We start from the raw sequence: 21149 nt of genomic DNA on the forward strand, positions 1-21149 counted from the left end.
AAACTACTCCACCGCCGCTTCCTCTAAATCCTTCTTGCCTTGTGTTGTATGCCGTCAAACCTCCATAACTAGATGTATCATGGTTCGTTCCTCCACAATTTTGACAAGAGAAAGAGTTAACTTGAGAGGAGCTTGCTCCACCACTTGCACTTGCACTTGCACTCACACTCGTGTTTAATTTGGAAAGCCCTTTTGTTAGTTGATCAATTTGCAATTCATCAACCTTCTCCAATTCATAAATTCCACATTTCCTTGGTGCATTCCTTCTTCTACCCCTTTGCTACTTCTTCGATTGTTGCTTCAACTTGATTTTGGAGGATTTTGATTAATTGTCCACCCGCCCCCGCATCCAAGTTGGCTCTATTAAGGCCAGTTTGACTTTTGGTAGAGTATGCTTTGCGTTTTGATCACCCATTTTCTGAAAGACACTTGTATTAGTCCAACCAGAGAGTGAGGGTGGAATTTGGGTTTTACTCTTGTAGACGGACTCTTGTGGTATATGTCCTCGGAAGAAAGTATACATCTGAAATTGTATCAGTAAAGAGTGTAGAAGTTTTTCTTTTCTCATGGTCACCTTTGCAAGTTTAATTTCCTGGTTTATCTTATGAGCTACAAATTTAGTATTAGGAGCATATTTGAAAGCCTCCCTTGTTGATTTAATTCTTCATCTCTTCTATAAAGGCATCCATTATGCTCTTCAGTCTTTTGTTTACTTTTATTGTTTTATGTAACTCATATTATAAGGAATTAGATTATTTGACTTTCTCGCTTGATGATTATTATTATTATTATATTATTATTATTATTATTATTATTATTATTATTATTATTATTGCTATTATTATTGTTATTGTTATTATTATTGTTATTGCTATTATTGTTATTGTTATTATTATTGTTATTGTTATTATTGTTATTGTTATTATTATTGTTATTATTATTATTGTTATTGTTATTGTTATTGTTAGTTATTATTGTTATTGTTATTGTTATTATTATTATTATTTATTTATTTTTTACTATCTTCTTGAATGAGAATAAGATGCTCGTAAAGGCCGGCTTTGCATGAAATACACTCATAAACATCTTTGTGTGGTCTTTATAATTCCAAGCTCCTCATAAGGAGAAAGTCTTTATATGGACCTTGGTTTGATTGTATGTAGTGATCGGGGCTAGATAGGTTGTTAAACTACCACCCTAATCGAATTAATTATTTATAACCTAAAATACCCTAATACAAGTATAGGGATAAGCATAGGGTTGAACCCAAAAGGAAGCATGCAAGCTAAACATCAAATTCACTATGCAAGAGTCAGGGAAAGGATTTTTTTTGTTGAATTTTTCGATTAAAGGCACGAAAGCTACAAACAAAGAGAGATAAAATGGAATAAATCAAGAGAGAACGACGCTAGGGGTATGAGGGTGTCAAACATGATTAGAAAGAGGGGAACAATAATGGTTATCATGATGAACATGCCAAAAAACACAAAATTCTACCTAAACAATTCATTCTCATGCAATAGTCTTGGCAAATCAATGAAAAAGGTCTATACTAATTAGGATCATTCTCATGCATCCTATTAGTTACAATCAAATCAAGAGAATAAAGAAGCACAATCCATAAAACTCCACTTTAATATCTCATTGTCATGCAATCATTAAAATAGAGATGATCTTAATCTAGTTCAAATCACATTAATGCATTTAAACTAGAAAACATCAAATAAAGTGCCACAATACTCTCAAGCTATCAAAAATCATGTCTTTCATCAATTTATGGCATGAGTTCAATCCAACCATCATCATTCATCCAATATCAACACATATTTTCCACCCCCTTCCCCTAGTTAAGAAATTAGCGTAGAGAAGGGAGATTAAACATAATATCAAAACTAGAAATAAACTCAAGACACAGAACAAAACATGATTAAGAACAATGAAATCAATAATAACTAGATGCAATAATAAGATTAATGAAAATAAGCAACAATAAAGCAAATGAATAAAGCTAAAAGAAAGGATTAGAGATTACTAAAGAAAGGATTAATGAAAGATGAATACTTGAAATGTTGCTTGATTCAAGATTAAACTTGACCAAAGTTGAATACAATAAAGGAAACTTGAGTAATAATCCACTTTCTCTCTCTAAGATTAGGGCTAAATGTTAATAAGATAAAAGATGATTACAAACTTGAATAAGGGGCTATTTATATGCATCACAAAAGACGGAAATAAAACACCAAGGAGAGCCATCTAGCAAGAAGCCGCACCTTCTCTAATCTGGGTACGGAGTTGCTTAACCCTGCAACCCGCGGCTGAAAGTAGGAGAGGCCTCTCCAGAGGAGAGGCCGCGGTCTGGAATCAGGGGAAAATGGCATCCTCGATATGCCGCGCCCGCGGCTCGGCTCCTGGTGCCGCGCCCGCCGATCAAAGAGGAGAGACCTCTTCCATGGCGTGGCACGACATCTCTGAGTTCTGGTCATTTTTCAACAAAAAGTGTCGCGCCCGCGGCACCTGCATGGCCAAAACACCCTCCTTGAACATCTCATTTCTCTTCCATAGCTCGACAAGCATCCATAGGTTCATCTAAAAGGGCCAACAACCTACAAAACAAGAAAGAAACACTAAGAAAACCGAAGAAGAAGGGGAAAAGAGAAAGAAAACACGAGAAAGGATAAAAGAAAGCAAAACTAAGGTAGAATGCTTAGAAAAGGCTCAAACAAGCGCAAATGTGGGGAGAATCCTTAAAGAAAAAGGATAAAAGAGTGGCATAAATGCCACTCATCATGATGTAGTCATAAATCTATTTACTTCCTCCACTCTTTTTTAATCTTAACGGGTTTTTACGCTATACTTCTAATATCTTTGAATATGTTTTTAGTAAAAGTTTAAAAAAGTTAATATTATGAACGTATATTTGGAGACTAATCTAAAGACACTACATGATTTTGTTTTTCCTAAAGTATAAGTCACAAAATGACAAAAAGTTGTCAAAAGAGTGTGAATAGATAGAATATTGTAAAATCATGTTGCAATAAAAAAGAATCGATGATTGTATTTTGCAAACCTTTCTAATTATGTATTTTCTTGACACCTTGGGTTGTGCTATGTCTTAAAAGTACCTAGACAAAGTGTTTTTTCATGTTTTTATCTTGAAAACTGAGGTTGTGTGGGATAACAATTGAATGCTTAATATTCACGAAGTATATTATTATTATTTTGAATTATTTTTGTTTATGATTTATTTATTTATTCATTTATTTTTGAATCCATTCTAGATACCTTTAAGCCGTTTAAGGAGAAAAAGAGTACTATCTTTGTTAGAATATTAAAGTACAGTTAGGAAGATATAGATTTATATTTTTTGCTTATACCATCATAGCATAGAGACCATATATATATATATATATATATATATATATATATATATATATATATATATATATATATATATATATATATATATATATATATATATATATATATATATATATATATATATATATATATATATATATATATTTTTTTTAATTTTCTTACTAGGCCTTTATTGCTGCAACAAATATACTACCTCCAGTCCAATTTAGTAGCAATTTTGGGGGTGATTGCGGAGGCCGAGGCAAAATATCATAAGCATGATTATTAAAAGATAAGGGTATATGCTTAAGTTTTAATCCAACCTAAAAAAAAAAAACAAATTCAACAAAATTTATATTAATTTACCCACCACCACCGGCACCACCTAGTTGTATTTACCCACCACCCACCGGCCACCACCACCACCACCTACCCCCGAACCCAGCACCAACGACCCACGAACCCACCAACCACCAAACCCGACGAGCCTAGAAACCACCGAACCCAGCCACGACCACCAACCCAGCACACCGAAACCACCAACCCAGCACACCGAATCCCCCAAGCACACCAAAACCACCAACCCCAACCCACCGATTTGAAACCCACGAGGTCACCGATTTTAAGCCGCGACGCTGCGATCCCCGCCGATCTTAAACCACGAGGAAGGAGAGGAGAGAGAAACCGCCGATTCACGCGCAATTCTTCGCCGTCAAACTCTGGAACTTGTCGGAAATCGCTGTTGAAATGAAGGAAATCTCAACCGCTGACACGATCAGACGAAAAATTGGAGGAAAGAGAAAAAAAAATGGGGATGAGGAAGAAGTAGAAATTTGATGAATAATGGTGATGAGGAGGAAGATGAAGGAGGGTGAAGGTGGCTGGAATTGCCCTAAAGGTGGCTGATAAGATGGAAAGGGGTTGATTTTGCTGAAAATAGTTAGCTTAATTAATGTTAGGGTTAAGCTAATTAGATAAAATCAGTATTATAATTGGGGTGTTTTAAAAAAAAGTAAGGGTAACTTGGTAATTTTACCACTAAAAAGTTACTAAAAAAGGAAAGAAATGGGAAAGTTGCAAGTAATGTGGACCGGCCAAAAAAGGAAATAGTTGCAAGTAAATTGGACCGGAGGTAGTATAATTGATACTTGACAGAAGATGAAGTCATAAGTTTATTTGAATTATAGACCTGATGAATGAGCGGAAAATTAATGTGAATAAGTTTCATGTTTATTTTATGTTTTCATTTAATTGAAGTTATTGACATTATTGCAGGTTGGACAACTGAGGCAGTTTGGACGAACTGTTGACTGGATTTCTGCCCAGGTAAAATCAACTACTTTAAAATGAAGATGGTGAATGAGCTGATAATCTGTTAATACTTGTGAATTTATTAGCTTTTTTGAATCTTGAAATTCTTAATTATTTCTTGGTTCCATAGATTATAGTTTTCACACTTCACAAATATTGAATTGTTAACATATATGAAGCCTGTAAAGTAGGAAGATCAATAAATAGTTGCTTGGTCTAAACTGTAGCTTTTTTTTATTGGCTTCCTTAATGATTAATGTTAAATTGTTGATGCGTGTTTGATGCATAGGCTTCAGTATTGAATTAATGTCAGCCTTTTCTAGTGAAAAGAAGAGACCATGGGATTTTGCACGTACCCTTCTCCACATTTTTTGCTAGTGCAAGGCTTAAATGTTTTGAGTGATAAGGGAAATATTAGAAGATTCAATTTGGTGTGCCGGTTCAGCTAATTTGTATGACCAACAAGGAGTCTTTGACAACCGAGCGTTTTACCACGTTTTTCCGGGACAATTCCATCTAGCTGTCCAGTGGCCTATCAATGTTTTTTTTGTTTTTTCAATCTCCTTTCTTCCATGCCTTTTGTTATGTCCGAATAAACTAACATGCTCTCAAAATCATGTTGAATAGATGCTATTGTTGTAAGCATGGCTACATCATAGAATTAGGAGTGAAAGCTTGGTTTTGGTTTGGATTTCGGCCAAGTTCAAATTATATTTGAGTTAGAATTCGGTATTTGGATTTTGAGTCCAATCCACTACAAATTTCCACCGAGTCCAATCTAATTCAATCCGATTTATGACTAATTATGTTAGATCCAATCCAAAAATCCAAATTAATAAAATCATTCTTTTTTTCAGCATAATGACCAAGAGCCTTGTTCACAAGTAATAAATTAACCTTTCTAAACTCAAGATCCACAAACCTTACATAAGTATTAAATCTATATATTTCTCCTAAGAGTTTAACTGACATTCTCAAAATATAACACCAACATGTTGTAACTCTTAAAGGTTGATCATTTATCTATATAATTTTAGTCTAATTAGATTTTTTGGATCTCAACACCCTCAATTCGATTAAATCCCGTAATTGGATTTTCCAAAAAAAAAAAAAAAAAAAAAAAAAGAATCAAATGACTCAAATCTAATCAGCATTTCGAATTGTTGATTCGGTTTGGATTGGACTAGACATTCGAAAAAATTTCACCCGTTTTGAGATTGTTAGTAGCAATGCATTTGAAATCAACCTTGATATTAAAAGCACTTATGGCTCATTGTGCCACTTTTACACAAGACATAAAATGCAACATAATTCTTTTGTAGAGTTTCATTTCGTGGGAATGGGAGGAACATATATGGCCTCATGGGACTACAAAATGAAACCAAAACTTCCAAATATGGACAAATTGAACAATTCTCCTAAATTAGGCAAGCAATTTGACTTCCATTGGCTTCAAATAATAGGAACTAATGCGATTAGAGTTAACCCCTAAATGACCATAACTCTTGCATACACCTTTCTAAAAAGAAGTTTCTATTGATCACTCGAGCCATGATCTCCGATATGCTAGAGTCATCAGTAGAAGTTTTTAGGATTTTTTGTGAAAAACTACCTTTTATATACAACTTTTTGTGAAAAACTACCTTTTAAAAAAAATGTTGTAAATGACTACCTCTTTTTTAAAAAATGTTGTAAATAACTACCACTTGCTGGAATCTCGCCGTTGACTTTTAATTCCGACGTTGACTAGATCATCTCCACCCACTCCGCCTCCCTTTACCAAATTTCGACCACCACCCACCCCCTCCGCCTCCCTTTTCCTATTTCCGACCACCGCCACCTCTGCAGCCATCCTTTTAGCCATCCCTTACCCCTTCTTGTAGCCCTCACAATCGGACCACCCCCACTTCCATTTTCGACAGCCATTTCCGGCCACCCCTCAAACAAATTATCAATTTTCTGATTTCCGGCCCCGAATACTTTGAAACCCCTCAAACAAGTTACCAATTTCTGGCCAAATTTCATCTCACCCACCATATCTCACCCTCAAATTCCCGCCCACCCTCCTTCAGCCCCCTCAAAAACCTTACCCTTTTCAATTTCTGGATTTGGGTTTTTTTTTTTTTTGAATTTCAGGTTTCAAAGACATTGAAGGTTGGTTTTAATGGTGGTTGCGGGGAAGAAGGGGTAGGGACGACTAGATTAAAGGAGGTTTGCAAGAAGGGGTAAGGATGGCTAGGGAAAAAGAGGGCTTGCAGGGGGTGGGTATGGTCGAAAATCGGGAAGGAAGGCGGAGGGGCAACAAGCGCAATTTTACGGCAGGGGTATGGGTAGGGGCAGTCTGAAACTGGACAAAGGGAGGGGGAGTTGACGGCGAAGGGTTGGGGGTGGTCGAAAACTGGAAAAGGGAGGAGGAGGAGGGGGTGGGGGTGGTCGAAAACGGGAAAAAGCTGTCAAGTGGTCTAGTCAACGCCGGAAAAGTAAGTCAATGGCGAGATTCCGGCAAGTGGTAGATATTTACAACATTTTTTTAAAAAGAGGTAGTCATTTACAACAATTTTTTTAAAAGGTAGTTTTTCACAAAAAGTTGTATATAAAAGGTAATTTTTCACAAAAAATCCAAGTTTTTATGGTTAGATTGTTGGTTTTTTGTTCATCTTATAATACTTGTCTTGCAAATTTGTGTGAAAAAGTTAAACATTAGTCGATAAGTGAACTTTGTGCTAATTCGGGGAAATGTCATTTTATGTTAAAAGAATGATTTTTGCTTGGTCATGTGGTTTCTAGTTGGTGCATCAAGGTTAATCATGCCAAAATGAATTCATTGATTGTTTCTCGCCTCCAAACTAATGTGAAAGGGTGTGGAGCTTTCTTATGCACATGGCTTTTCATAAAGAAATTTTAAAATCTCAAAGCCAATCACATTAAAAAATGCCCTTTTGTGATTGTTTTGATTTCTTGTCAACTTCTTTAGAGGATTTCTTAGTTATTTTAAATGTCATTCGGTACACCATTTATGACATTAAAGAGATAAGTCCCTCATTGTGCATGCTTAGGATTTTGCTTGGTGATATCATGCCTCTAAAATTAAGTACCTAAGAAGGCCCAATCCAAACACCAAAGAAGTGGTGAAAAAGGGGGTTCTGAAAAGTCTTGATGCAGGCATAGTGTGTCTTTTGATGGCAAGTGGGTTAATCTAGTTCAAGTCTTTCCAAAGAAAGGTGGCATGATTATCATTAAAATCGACAATGATAAGTCCATTTCTATGGTCAATGAATGGAGAATGTGTACTAATTATAGAAAACTAAACAAATCCACCCGAAAGGATCATTTTTCTCTCCCCTTTATGGATCAAATATTAGAGAGATTAGTTAGTTAGAGTCACATTTAAATTGATACGTGCTCGAATTCTTTCAAATTTCGATTCAAAATTAGCCCTTCCGGGTGGATATGTATAGTTTTCTACAATTGAATGAATCGATACACATTCTCCATCTGGTGACTAGAAATGGCCTCATTTATTGTTCAGTCTTGATGATAGTCATGCCTTATTTTGTTGGAAACACTTCAAGTGGATTAACCCACTTAGTGTAAGAAATAGGGTAAATTATGCTCGCTTCAATAACTTTCAAAACTTCCTTGTTCACCACTTCTTTCATGTTGGTTTGAGCCTTCTTTGGTGCACAGTCTAAGAGGCGTGATAATTATCAAGCAAGATTTTATGCTTGCACAATGAGGACTTATCCCTCACCTTTGTCCGTGTTGCTTAAAAAGAACATTGCAGAAACTGGACACTTGATTTACAAGTATGCATGGACGTGGTGAATACGATATGAAGGTGTAACCTGGATTCTTTCAATAACTCAAGATGCTTCTACCATAAGTGGCAGTACGTACCAAAGTGAAATCTTCAAGTAAATTGGTGCTACTGCTACTTCCCTACCTGAAGTGTGCATGGGTGTTCACAGTTAAGCACAAATGTGTTAAATAAGTTCAGTTTTCCTCCTCTTTGTTTCCTTTCAAAATTGTTAAAAGAAGAGATTGAGGTGCATCCAAGCACTTCAATATGCACTAAAAACATTGAAGCACCCATGTAAAGCATAATAAACACAAGACACCCGAAATAGAGATAATAGTGGCCTAAAAAGAGGTTGAGTTCTCACAAAAATAAAGGCCAAAATGCACTCTAATTTTATACATATAGTAAGTATCTATAATGTACTCTGGAGATTAAGTAGTCTTTACTTGCAACAATCCTCATAAAAGAAATTACTTAAGTTTAAACATCCAGCCTATATAGTCATCAACCAAATTTGGACCCTTTAGGCCCAAAGTAAAACTTAGGAATTAAAATAGCACATATGTATAACCCACATATTAACAGTAAGATATTAACATGCGTAATCAGCAACAGAACGACTTTTCTATAATGGATTTTTGGATGTGTCATTCTGCACGTTACGTATGCTGTCACAAAATCAAGTCCATTTTCCCTTGCCGTCCTTTACAGAACGGTAATTGGCTATGTTAGAACCTTTTTCACCTGTTACATCTGTTCTTTTATTTATTTTGACCAAAATATCTGAGTGATTAGCTGAATATCTTATAAACAAAATATTTTAAGTAATTTTTTGCTTACCAAATATGTTACCCACCATTATTTTGATAGATTTGGTTATGTTATGTGAAGGGATACATTTTTATACTTAAAAAAAAATGTCGTTAGGGCTTCTACTCATTAATGCAAATTACTTGAAAATACCCTCACTGCATTAGCCGGGATCTGGTCTATTTGTTTGTAACAATCCATTTCTACGACAATGCAATTGCAATTTGTATAAGCCTATTATATGTATCCTCAATCCCATGAGACACATCATGCAAAGTTGGATTTTCCATTTGAATAAAATTTAAGCTTAAAAAATCTGTAGTCTCATATGAAGGCAATTCATCAACCGTTGTGTTAATTATGGGTTTCTCTGACTTGGAAGAAGATTCCTTAGAGACAGAGACTCATCAAAAGCATATACCAATTGATGAATTAATAACAATGTAATTAAGATTTCAAGTCATTCTCATACTGTTTTCTATATGTATTTACTGTGAAAGGCTCTTGTTTGAGTGTTTCTTGTAAATTACCCACTATTTAGAAAGATGTTACACTAGTTCATTTTCTTAGGTGTTGGAGTTTGTGTTCGTGTATGTGTCATAGATCAACTTGCAATATAAATTCAAAAGTTAGGAAAAATGTGGAGAGATTTCCAAAAAGTTCCATCTATAGATCCTTGTGTCTTTTCTAAAATAAGTAATCACTTACTCATAGATTAGACTGGGAGGAGAATTGTAGAATGTTTTTCTTTTTAAAAATGTAGCATGTAAATGATATGAATAATGTACATCTGTTTTGTTTCAAAAAAAATAAAATAATGTACATCTGTTTTATTTTCCCCTTTTCAGCAAAATAATACATAAAAATATATCACCAAGTATAGACTAAGCTTACTTAATCGAGGGAATTCTCCAAAATTCCAGAAACAAAAGTGTCCAAAAACTGATAGAGGTTACAATTCATCCTTTGCAGCCCTGGGGAATTAGTAGAATGACTTTGAGGGAGATGGAATAAATTTTAAGGCAGTCTGGAACGTCTAAGGCATCACATAACCCTAAATGTAACAAAGGAAAAAAGAATTAACAAAATTCTAAAAGCAATATATGAGCAGATTTCCATTGACCAAAGTAGTTAAGATTGGGATTCTACTTTTGATCCCCAGGGATTGCTTAAAAGTGAATTGTAGAATCAAGTTGCAGAATTGTAAGATTCTGCATAACACTAAATTTTGGATTATACCATTGTACAACACTAATAATCATTTATGTTAATACATAGAGTTAAAGGATGATATTTTCGTACTTTAAACCTCAAAGATGAATGATTATTTTTCTCTCTCAAACAAATAATCATTCATCTTTGAGGTTTAAAGTACGAGAAATCATCCTTTAACTCTATGTATCAAGCTGCAATGAAGTATATAGTGAATTTCTTGGATTTTATCAACTTGAAGGTTGTTATTATCAACAACATATGTAGGTCATATATGAATTCGATTAGTGAACAATAGCATGTAAGAATGATTTTATCATTGTCATCGAAAGATCAAATCAATGGATGGTAGAATTATAAAATTGTATTAAGATTGTGACCTATCAAATACTTTTCCAGTATCTTGATAGGATTATAAGATTATGCAAAACTAAGATCCTACTTGGAATCAGAATCGATCTTTTATTTTGAAATTGCTATTCTAACAATCATGTCCTTGACCCCTTTTTCAAATGTTTTTGTTTCAATAGATGTCCAGGATGCAATCACAGAAAGGAGGAAGTGGTTCTTTTAGATCGTCTTTCCAGGAGGAAGCACGTAGAAGGTACAGACAGCGGATGCAAGAAGAATATGAAGAAGAGCTGGAGAGAGTGGTAAGATTTTCTGTTTTATGGGTTTTTTTCTGAATGAGTTCCTGCCAAAATTAAATTGTAATTGCCAAACTGACCTTTTTGTAGTCAGCTTGATTGAGTTTCTAATTTTTTAGTTGATAAAAGGTGGCGCATGCTTAATAAGAATAGTATAAACACTTCTCCTAATGTCTTGTCTTTTTTTGATTTATCTTATTGATGTTTTCCCACGTAGTGGCTGAGGAGTGCATTTCTTGAGTTTTTTGTCAGCTTATTTTTGTGGAAAATTTTGGCAACAAATTCCATTTAAATAACCACTTTCGAGAACAACTACTATTTAAATTTATTTTTTGAAAAATTTACCATAAAAATACAAAAACTTTGAGTAGCACTACCACATTTATTGTTTCCAGCAAGAATCTCCGTTTTGAAGGCATATTTTATAAAATTGCCCTCTAAAAAACCCTAATTAAATGACAATATTGCTTTACATTAACCTTAAATTGGATAATACACTTCAATTGCCCCAAATCCCCCAATTTCGTAAAGTCCTTAAATTTATTTTTATTTATTTATTTTTTTTTACCGTAAACCTTTATTTTAAGATTTAATGGAGGAATTAAAGATATTTGACCTATGATTGTGTTTGATTATCGAAAGCTCTTGTTTTCTGTATCACAATTGATTGAAATTTTAAAAATAGGCTCTTTCAACCGGATAGTGGTGGTGCTACTCAAAGTTTTTGTGACTTTGTGGTAGTTTTTTTAAAAGAAATTTTAAATGATAGTTGTTCTCAAAAGTAGTCATTTTAATGGTAGTTGTTGGCAAAATTTCCTGTTTTGTAGGTTATCCTTGGGATTTGCTGTCTTACGTTTTAGGTTCTGATGCATTCTCTTATACCTTTGGTTCATAGATGAGTGCATTTGCTGATTCCTGCTCCTTGCTTCCTTCCAGGAGGAGGCATGGAGGAGGTTTTCAGCTGTTGCAAGATTTTGAAGATAAGGTAAGATGCTTGCTAAATGGGGGTGTGTGAAGGAATTTTTTATTATCTTAAGTTGAAATTTGAAACTTTCCAAATTTTATTTGAAGCCCATTTGATTGATATTTTAAATCAACTGTGTTTTAAAGCAGTGATGATACTAATTGAGTTATATTATACATCACTTTGCCTCTTCCTTCAAGCTATTGTTGCATTCTCTAAAACGTTTGTTATGCTGAGTATAATTGGCTGTGTTCTTAGATGTTTGGTGTCTAACTAATTTTATGCTGGTGCAATTTCTTGTGTAGAGTGAATTTTCACACTTCCTGTTTTTTAAATTCTTATATATTTCAATTGGAGAGCCGTTTTTGTTGTCTTCCTTATTGTTTACTTTTCTTGTTTGTGCCTTATTAACGATCTTCTTTGTGTTTCTCTTTTTTTATTAGGAGCGTATACGTCGTATGCAAAGTGTGTTCAATAGAGAGAGAAACAAGTATAAAAGAAGCTATGAGAGTTGGAGAGATAATGAGACTGGTGGGTATAATCAACATTTTCAGAGGGAAGACTGGTATTGGACAGCTGAGTCATCCTTTAGAGATCGGAAGGCAAACTATAAACAGACGCCTCAACACCGTGGATCTTATTCTTTATCTCGCCACTATGCAGTTTTAGGCCTCGACAGGTAAGAGAAAAGATCAGTTCCGTTCATCCGTTGGAACTTACGATATGTATGGGAAGCATCTGAATTGATGATAATTTCATATAGGTCCTTGCTTATATGACATGGGAGTAATTTATTAGGGATGAAAAGATATTAACAATTAGAGGAAAATAATTTCTAAAAACAAAACCTAAAGAGACAAATATACATCAAAATCTTGTTGAAGAAGTTGTTAAGACCGGCCCTCATCATTTATTACTAATCAACTTTATTTATTATTTTTTTTCTCTATTCCAATATTAAAATATATTGGGCCCTTACTTCTTAGAAAGGTGCCCATTTTTCGAAATATGATATTAGGATGATCTTCTACTCTTATTACAAAAGATCCCACAACCAAACCCGTTTAGGGGGTGTTTGGTCAAGTTAGGTATGAGGTATTGGTTTAGAATAGGTTAAACCCATAACTCGTGTTTGTTTAAGATTTCAAATTTTCATACCCATACCTCAAACCCACAAGGTTTGTGGTTCAGAGACCCAATGGGTAAGGTGGGTGAGACTCATACCATGCCTTTTATACTCAAATAAAAATAATTCAAAGATAACAAAATACATGGTATTACGTATCAAGTTCCAGCCTCATCCCACCCTAATTTTATTCTTGATTCCAAACCCATACCACTATGTGAACCAAACATCCCCTTAGAGGTTAAATCAACTTTGAAGCTAGGCACATTTTATCCCTCTTTTCCCAGCACCATACCATCATTGTTGTAGCCTAATCCCACAATGAAATGTGGCAAAAAGGCCCAATGGCAAGTGCCATATGTGGCACCTATTATCAAGCGAATTCTTAGTATTCGAAGAGAGAAATCAAGATATGTAATTAATTGACATCAAGAGATGTGACATGTCTCATTTGATGTAATTAATTGACATCAAGAGATGTGACATGTCTCATTTGATGGTGCTTTCTCATAAATTCTGTAAAAGGAAAGTTGAAATCTTGTGTGAAGACATGTGTCTCACCTAACGCAACCAAAGGGGGTGTTAGAAGTCTTGGAACCCTACGCAGGAATGCCATTACACTATGTTCGAGTTAGGACATGTTTTCTTCACCTTAAAAAAAAAATTATCTTTTGTAAAAACTATTTTACTAATAATTTCAATTCAGTAAATACTTCCTCCGTTTCTTTTTAGTGTTTCTTTTTAGTTGACACGTTTCTTTAGTCACGTTTGCAATGCACAAATTCAATCATTTTTATCTTTAATTACCGATAAACAAAAATTATAAAAAGTTTATATTTTGAAAATATACATTGTGATGAATCTAACAAGATTCCACTTGACTATATTTTTCTTCACATATAAATCACAACATATGGTCAAAAGGAGGTGTGTGAATAGTGCTAAAGTCAAAACGTGTCAACGAATAAAAAACGAAGATAGTATAAGTTTAGGTTCACCAAAAATTAATTTCAATTTAGTAAAAATAATTTTTAACAAGTAAATCTCAGTAACTTCAAAGAAGAAATATAATTGAGATTAGAGAATCAGTATAAATGAGTTTTAATCTGTAAAACTAATTTATGTTCGGTATAAATAATATGTGTTAAGTAAAAATAATTTAAGTTCAACAAAAATAACTTATGAGAAGCAAATATAAAGCAAAGAAAACAGGGCCTTTGTTTTTGGATTGTATTCATATTAAATGTAATGGCTAGACCATGATTGTGTGGTAATGACATTTGAGTTATCTAAACCATGTACTGTATTGTATGCTGTGTATCCTGATTTCTGATACATTATGCGACTGCCTAGACTGATATATGTGAGCTTAATAGTGATAAAGATTTATTACCTTGACCTAACATATATTTTTGGAGCTACATTATGCAGTACAAGTAATTTAAAATTGAATTAAAAAATAGGAGCATGCTGGGACGATTATTAAATGTGTTATTAATGTTTTTTTGTATTTTTTATTTTTAAATTGGAAGTTAAGTTCATTTTTGAACTGAATTACAATTGAAATAAAGGAAATTAATTTATATTAGATCTAAATGAAGATTTCCAAATCAATAAGTTCCATATGATTAGGAATGGTTTTTAAATGGCGCTTCCTCTCTTGACTTGCCATCTGTAGCTCATAAAGTTTTTGTGTGAATGACTTTGTCTTTTACAATGTTTATTAAGTTTATTTAATGGGAGAGTTCATCAGACTTATTATCCACAAAAGAAATTTATTTTTTGGTTAGTCATTGTCCAATTGGAGTAAGTCTTAACACTAATAATATGCTCCCATGTTGTGGGACTTTTGGTACAGCTTCACGAAGAAGGGGGATTTGGGGTGTATCAAGGACTTAGGTGACCAAGGATATTTTCCTATGGGTGTGGTTCCAAAGTGAAGGAAAAGAAAAGCAAGTACTCTCTTTTAAAGAAAAGCAAGTACTATTGTTTTTAATTAATTAAGGGGCATTTGGGATGATGAGTTCGCAAAAAGGATAGAAGAGGATCAGATCATCTAGCTTAATAATTTGTATAGATTAAAAAATTAAGGAAAATTCACTTTCGTAACACTCAACTTTCTCCTTTTCTCTGTTGTAAAAATAATAATTTTCATTATCATAGGTAACATTGTGTTATTATTCACAAATAATAATTTTCATTATCATAGGTAACATTATCATAGCCCAGCCGAAGCTCGGTCTCCCTCACCCCGACCCCACCACAAACCACCTCGAAAAGCGACGCCCCCTCACCCCTACCCTCTCCCCTTTTTGCTAGCCTAGAAACCCCTGAACCCCAGTTTTTAAAACCAAACCTAGAAAATGGTTTAGGGTATTTCTGGAGATTTTAAGCAAGGTTTAGGGTTTTTTGGGGCCGACAAGCAGGGGAGGGGGCCTCTTTTGAGGTGGTTTGTGATGGGGTCGGGATCGGGATTGGGATCATGGTCGGGGTGGGGAAATGGGGGACGAGAAAGGGAGGAGATGCGGGTGGGGTGGCGGGAGGCTGGGGGAGGGAGAGGTCGGGCACCGGCAGGGGAGTGGGCTGGTGGTTGGGTGGGTGGAAGGAGTTTGGGTATTTTTGAAAAAAATTATTTTAATTATTTGTTTTTTTTTTTAAAAAAAAGACCTTATCTATAGTTAAGAATTTAATAAAAATGGATCATTAATGTTATAAGTAAATTAATACAAAAACATAATGTTACCAATGGTAATGAAAAATTTTGATTTTTACCAAAGAGAAGAAGGAAAAGTTCAGTGTTGCCAAAGAGAATTTCCCCAAAAATTAATGATTATTGTTTGATTGAGCTGTACTAAATTGTTTTCTTTCCTTACTATATTGATTATGCTTTGACTGTTAGCTTACTAAAATAGTGATGGATCACACACACACACACACACACACACATATATATATTATTTATTTTTTGGCTTGCATTTAGTTAATGTAATAATTAAATGTGGTGCTGGCTGCTCCTAATTTAGAATTGCTCTTCATCGATGTGGAGTCAATTTTATTTGTCACTATTAATTATTAAAAAATTTATGGTTTTATGATCAATATATGTTAGAAGTTCTGGAATGTCTTATCTAATACTCCTAACATCCCAAAATAATGTCACTGCTCTTAGGCGCAAAGTAAATGAGAAATTATAATGGAGTTTGGCTGATTATCTAAAGCAAAGATGTTAGGTCCTATTATGTCCACTTTATTTTCACTTATATCAGGTAATAAGTTAAAATAAGTGTAGGAAAAATAAGTTTTAGCTAATTATTTTTATTATTTGATGAGAGTAAGACCCTGTTCTCTTCACCTTAAAAAAATAATATTAAGTAAAAATAATTTCAGTTCAGTAAAAATAAATTCAGTTCAGTAAAATTAATTTCAGTTTAGTAAAAATAATTTCAGTTCAGTAAAATTCAGTTTTCTTAAAGAAGAATTATACTAGAAAATCTGTAAAAATAAGTTTAGTTCAGTAAAAATAAGTTCAGTTCAGTAAAAATAATTTAAGTTCAGCAAAATTAAGGTGAATCAAACAGGGCCTAAGTGAAGATTTGTTGATTAAAAATTTGAATATAAATTGCAGATTAGGAGTTAGTTAATTAATTTTGTATATGTGGAATTGTGGATCCAACCCAAAGTGAGAAATGGGAACTTTATTTGGGGAAAGAGAGAGTAAAGATTGTAACTACTACTCTTGTTACTGTGTGTTAGTATTTGACCATTTTATAGGATACAGTGTGCTCCATATTGCCATACAGGCATACAGCCTGGTTTTATTGGTTATATATATATATATATATATATATTTATTTATTTATTTTTTTCCTCTTAAGTAATGGAGGTGTCCTTTTGAGTTTTTTAGCTTGAAGTTATTTAGAAGGTTTAAGTTTTTTTTTTTTTTTTGGTTCCATTATTGTAATTTTGTCTTTTTTTTTTGGGGGGTGGGGGGAAATGTTTCCATTGCTGTGAATAATGTAGAAACTGTGACAAATTTGAGCCTGTGGGCAGAGTATGTCTAATTGAGATGTGTCCTACCACATTCTACTTTCACTTCTTGGAGTTGTGCTATATGGGATTTATAATTTGTTTACTTGTGCCCTCAACTACAATGATCAGGCCATTTACAAGTCTGAATTTGTATCTACTTTGTTTCTGATATGTGCTTTCACACACTGCCTTCATTTTGAATAATTGTTGCACTTTAGTCTATTCCATTTTAAGACAATGGTCACATTATAAATACATCAATCCAACTCCCCGTTTTTTGTACAAGAAATGTATCCTATTTTTTTTCTTATTGTTTATTACAGGGTTCCACGTTTTTAGTCTCTTACTTTCCAATAATTTCCTTGGTTTTGATGCATAGCGACATGTAACTGCTTTTTTTGTATATTTAACATACTGTTAATTTTTGTCAAATTGACTTGTCTTATTCATATTTACAGGCTAAGAACAAAACCATACACAGATGATGAGATAAAGGTACATAATGCTTTCATAATGTTGCAAATTTATTTAAGGTTGCATTTGGAAGCATGAATTTCATTTCAAATGCTGGAACTCAATTTCTGAATTTGTAATCTTGTAATTCAATTCCATTAACATGTATTTGGGAAACATCAGAATTTCAATTACAGCATTTCAAAATTCCAAATTATATTTGGAGGTGAGTGGAATTTGAATCAAGGTATTGAAATTTTCAGGAGTAAAATGTTTAGTCAATAATGGATATTTTTTTGAATTTAAAAAATTAGAAAAATCATAAAGCCTAAAATTTTGAGAAATATGTGTGTTGCATAATTAACCAAGATTTAGATCAAATTTCAATTAAAAAATCTTTTTCTAAGGTTAAGGCTCCATTGACTAGTGAAGTATTCAAAATCTTAATTAGCATAAGGAAGAAGTTGTATGCTGCGGCGATTTTAGTTAGAGAAGAGAGAATCGTGGTGGTTAGGTTGGTGGTAGCGGGGGAAGAGAGAGTCATGGTGATTGGGACGATGATTGAGGAAAGAGAATTAGTTTGGGAGAGGAGAGAGAAAAAGAACTCTGACTGTTAGTGGTTTTGTGAAGTAATTTCAAATACTTAGCTTCCTCTAATGGTTGCCAAGGAGAGAGAAAGGGAGAGAGCAACATAAGAAATTGAGATGGCAACATTGGAGAATGAAGATGGAATTTCAAATTCAACAAAACAATCTTATTTCTCTAAAGGCTCGGATTTGGCTAAATGCAAATCCAAATTCTTGGGTTATCTAAACAAGTTAATTAGCCCAATTCTAGTATTATGAAATCCATGACCCAAAACGGACAATTTTTTTTATTTAATGTCACTACCTTTTTTTTTTCCCTAAATGTTGTATACCACACCCTAAATGAGAACTAATTTGGGGCATTAGATCATCATAATTGAACGATCAAGCTGCTTATCATGTCAGTAGTGGCACTTTTGTAATTTTGCAACTTCTCAAACTGATTCTTTGTTTATTTTAAGCCATTTTGATTTTGCTATGTATACTCATAATACACTAAAATGAATACGCTTTACTTGAATGTTTATTTGCTTTACTAGTATGGGATGAAATTGGTTTTCAGTTCTCATTGGAATTTCTCTCGCCACAATTGCATGGTTTTTAGAAGAATCAAGGGAAATAGAAGGATCTAGATTCTTTTCAATTTTAAACAAAATCCTGTCAAAGGTAGTCCTTCCTTCCAAAGTTTTGGAGTCAAACACAAGCCCTTTTCAAAGGTTTAAAGGAAAACACAAATCCATTTATTCCTTCCCTTCCATTACCTCTCTTTTTCATCTCTTTCCCTCCTCCATTGCTTCTGTAAACTGTGTTTCAATAGCACACCTTAAACTGTGTGATCCGTATCCCTAGACACTTATTCCACAAATAATATCCATATATAGGAAATGAACCCATCTTTTCTCTCCCTCCCCCTTTCAAAACCAAACCCATGGTAAGACTTGCTGGATTCTCCTTTTATTCTAGTTACTGAAATATATGTGATTGAGTTCCAGTTCGTGTTTAATTAATGTACACTTTGGCACTAAATTTTTTGTTAAAAAATTTATGCTTAATTGTATAGCTTCAGCTTCCTGGTACTTTTATGACATGTATAATTATTTTTTGTTGCATTAGTAATTTCAGTGAGGGAAGATGAACATGAATCATGATGTGACTTAATGTACTACTATCGGATATTAACACTGGTGTGAGATATAATTATATTTTTCTAACTTTGCAGTCAGCCTTCAGGGCAAAGGCATTGGAGTACCACCCTGATCAGAACCAGGGTAATAAAGGTGAGAAGTTATATCCGTCGAGTCGAATGCTTACATTAGCCTTTGGTATAATTCTCTTTTGCTGCTCACTAACAAATATCTTTGGTGCTACAGAGGTTGCTGAAGAAAAATTTAAAGAGGTAATGATGTCGTATGAGGCTATAAAATCGGAAAGGAAGAATGCAAAGTAGAGACCAAGGGACTTGTTCAATAGGATCGATAAGTAGCACACAAATGTGTCTTCAATACATCCTTTGAGCTTAGTGGTTCAAAAGCAAGTGTTTTAATCTAGGATGCTTCTTTCATCGATCGATTCTGGTGGCTTCTCAAAATGCGAGGGACTAACATGTGAGCCCATGGCTTACCACAGGATGTGAAAATAATAATGAAAATTTCATAGATGATCCCTTTTCTGTATAAATCTACACTTGAGTATATATGTATATTATGGTGATCATCAATGTTGTAGTGTCTAAGTGAACCATCTTTAGGCTGTACCATTTACCCAATTGTTCAAAACATCGACCGAATCATAGAGTTATGACAGTTGGCGATGTTTGAAATTTTGCAGAAAGCATGCAGGTATACTATGGTGTTGCACATAACAATTTCAATTAGTTACAATTAACGATAATAAAGTTATGTTCGATTATTTATGGCGTTACACTAAAAGAATTTTAAATTTTTTTTTTTTGAAATAAAATTGATTCATAAGTCATACGACATCTACAAAGAGATTTAGATATAACAAATAAATAATAATTCAATCAAATAAAAACATTCTATAAGCAAAGCTACGATCGTTGTTGCAAATCGTTAATTCTTCATACCCTTTTTCATATTGCTGTGATTTACAGCCTTCTTCAGCGAGGGGGTCTATCGATCTGTTGTAGCCGTGCAGAAAATTTTCGTTTGATTGTTGTCGAAATATTAATCTTTTTTTCAATCCCGCACAAAATTTTACCCATGAAACAACTCTATAGCAATCCATGAAATAAAAAAAGCAAATCCTCCATCAAAAGAGAGAAGAAAAACTCGGTTTTTCGAAGGAGCCAAATCCTCCTAAAGAGGAAGAAAAACCCTATCTTTCAAGGAGAAATATTCCTCCTAGAAAAGGAAGAATTATTATAAACCTAAAGCAAGAGAAAAGGCACAAAAGAAACAACGATTGGGGCTTTCCACCGGTAAATCCGGTGGAAGCCCCTTCAAAATTCAACAATGGAGGCTAGGGTTTTAGAGAGAGAAGAGAGGAAAGGGAGGCTAGAGTTTTTATTTTTTTATTTTTTATCACACTCTAAATATTAAAAGAATTTTAATTAGTTACAAATAATGATCAGCTAGCCCTTTGAGAAAAATTATTATTGGTATTTTTTATTGTTTGTATAATATTTTATTAAATAATTTGTAAATGTAGATGATAAATGTGTTGGATGTTGTGTATTTGTGCAATATTCTAAACTTTGGTTGAACTATTTTGATTTAGTGATTAAAAGGTAAAAAGATATTGAGTTCAAAATATAAGTGTTTAATAAGGTCTAAATAGGAAAATTAAATAAAAAAAATTAGGGAGTTTGAAATAAACGTAACTTTTAAAATTA

General features: G+C 33.6%; 1 protein-coding gene across 1 annotated transcript in view; it reads left to right on the top strand.

The window, feature by feature from the left end:
• Window positions 1-20203, top strand: part of LOC145640951 (uncharacterized) — a 36011-nt gene extending 15808 nt beyond the window's left edge. Inside the window, exons 2-7 of the mRNA XM_081692178.1 lie at window positions 4633-4683; window positions 11020-11142; window positions 12544-12779; window positions 17714-17750; window positions 19515-19572; window positions 19666-20203. Coding sequence (XP_081548304.1) covers window positions 4633-4683; window positions 11020-11142; window positions 12544-12779; window positions 17714-17750; window positions 19515-19572; window positions 19666-19742 — 582 coding nt within the window. The 3' untranslated portion in view covers window positions 19743-20203. The remainder of the gene's footprint in view (window positions 1-4632; window positions 4684-11019; window positions 11143-12543; window positions 12780-17713; window positions 17751-19514; window positions 19573-19665) is intronic.
• The last annotated feature ends 946 nt before the right edge of the window (window positions 20204-21149 follow it).

The sequence above is a fragment of the Chenopodium album genome, chromosome 7 (assembly GCF_948465745.1).
Source record: "Chenopodium album chromosome 7, dcCheAlbu1.1, whole genome shotgun sequence".
In the NCBI taxonomy this organism is placed as follows: domain Eukaryota; kingdom Viridiplantae; phylum Streptophyta; class Magnoliopsida; order Caryophyllales; family Amaranthaceae; genus Chenopodium; species Chenopodium album.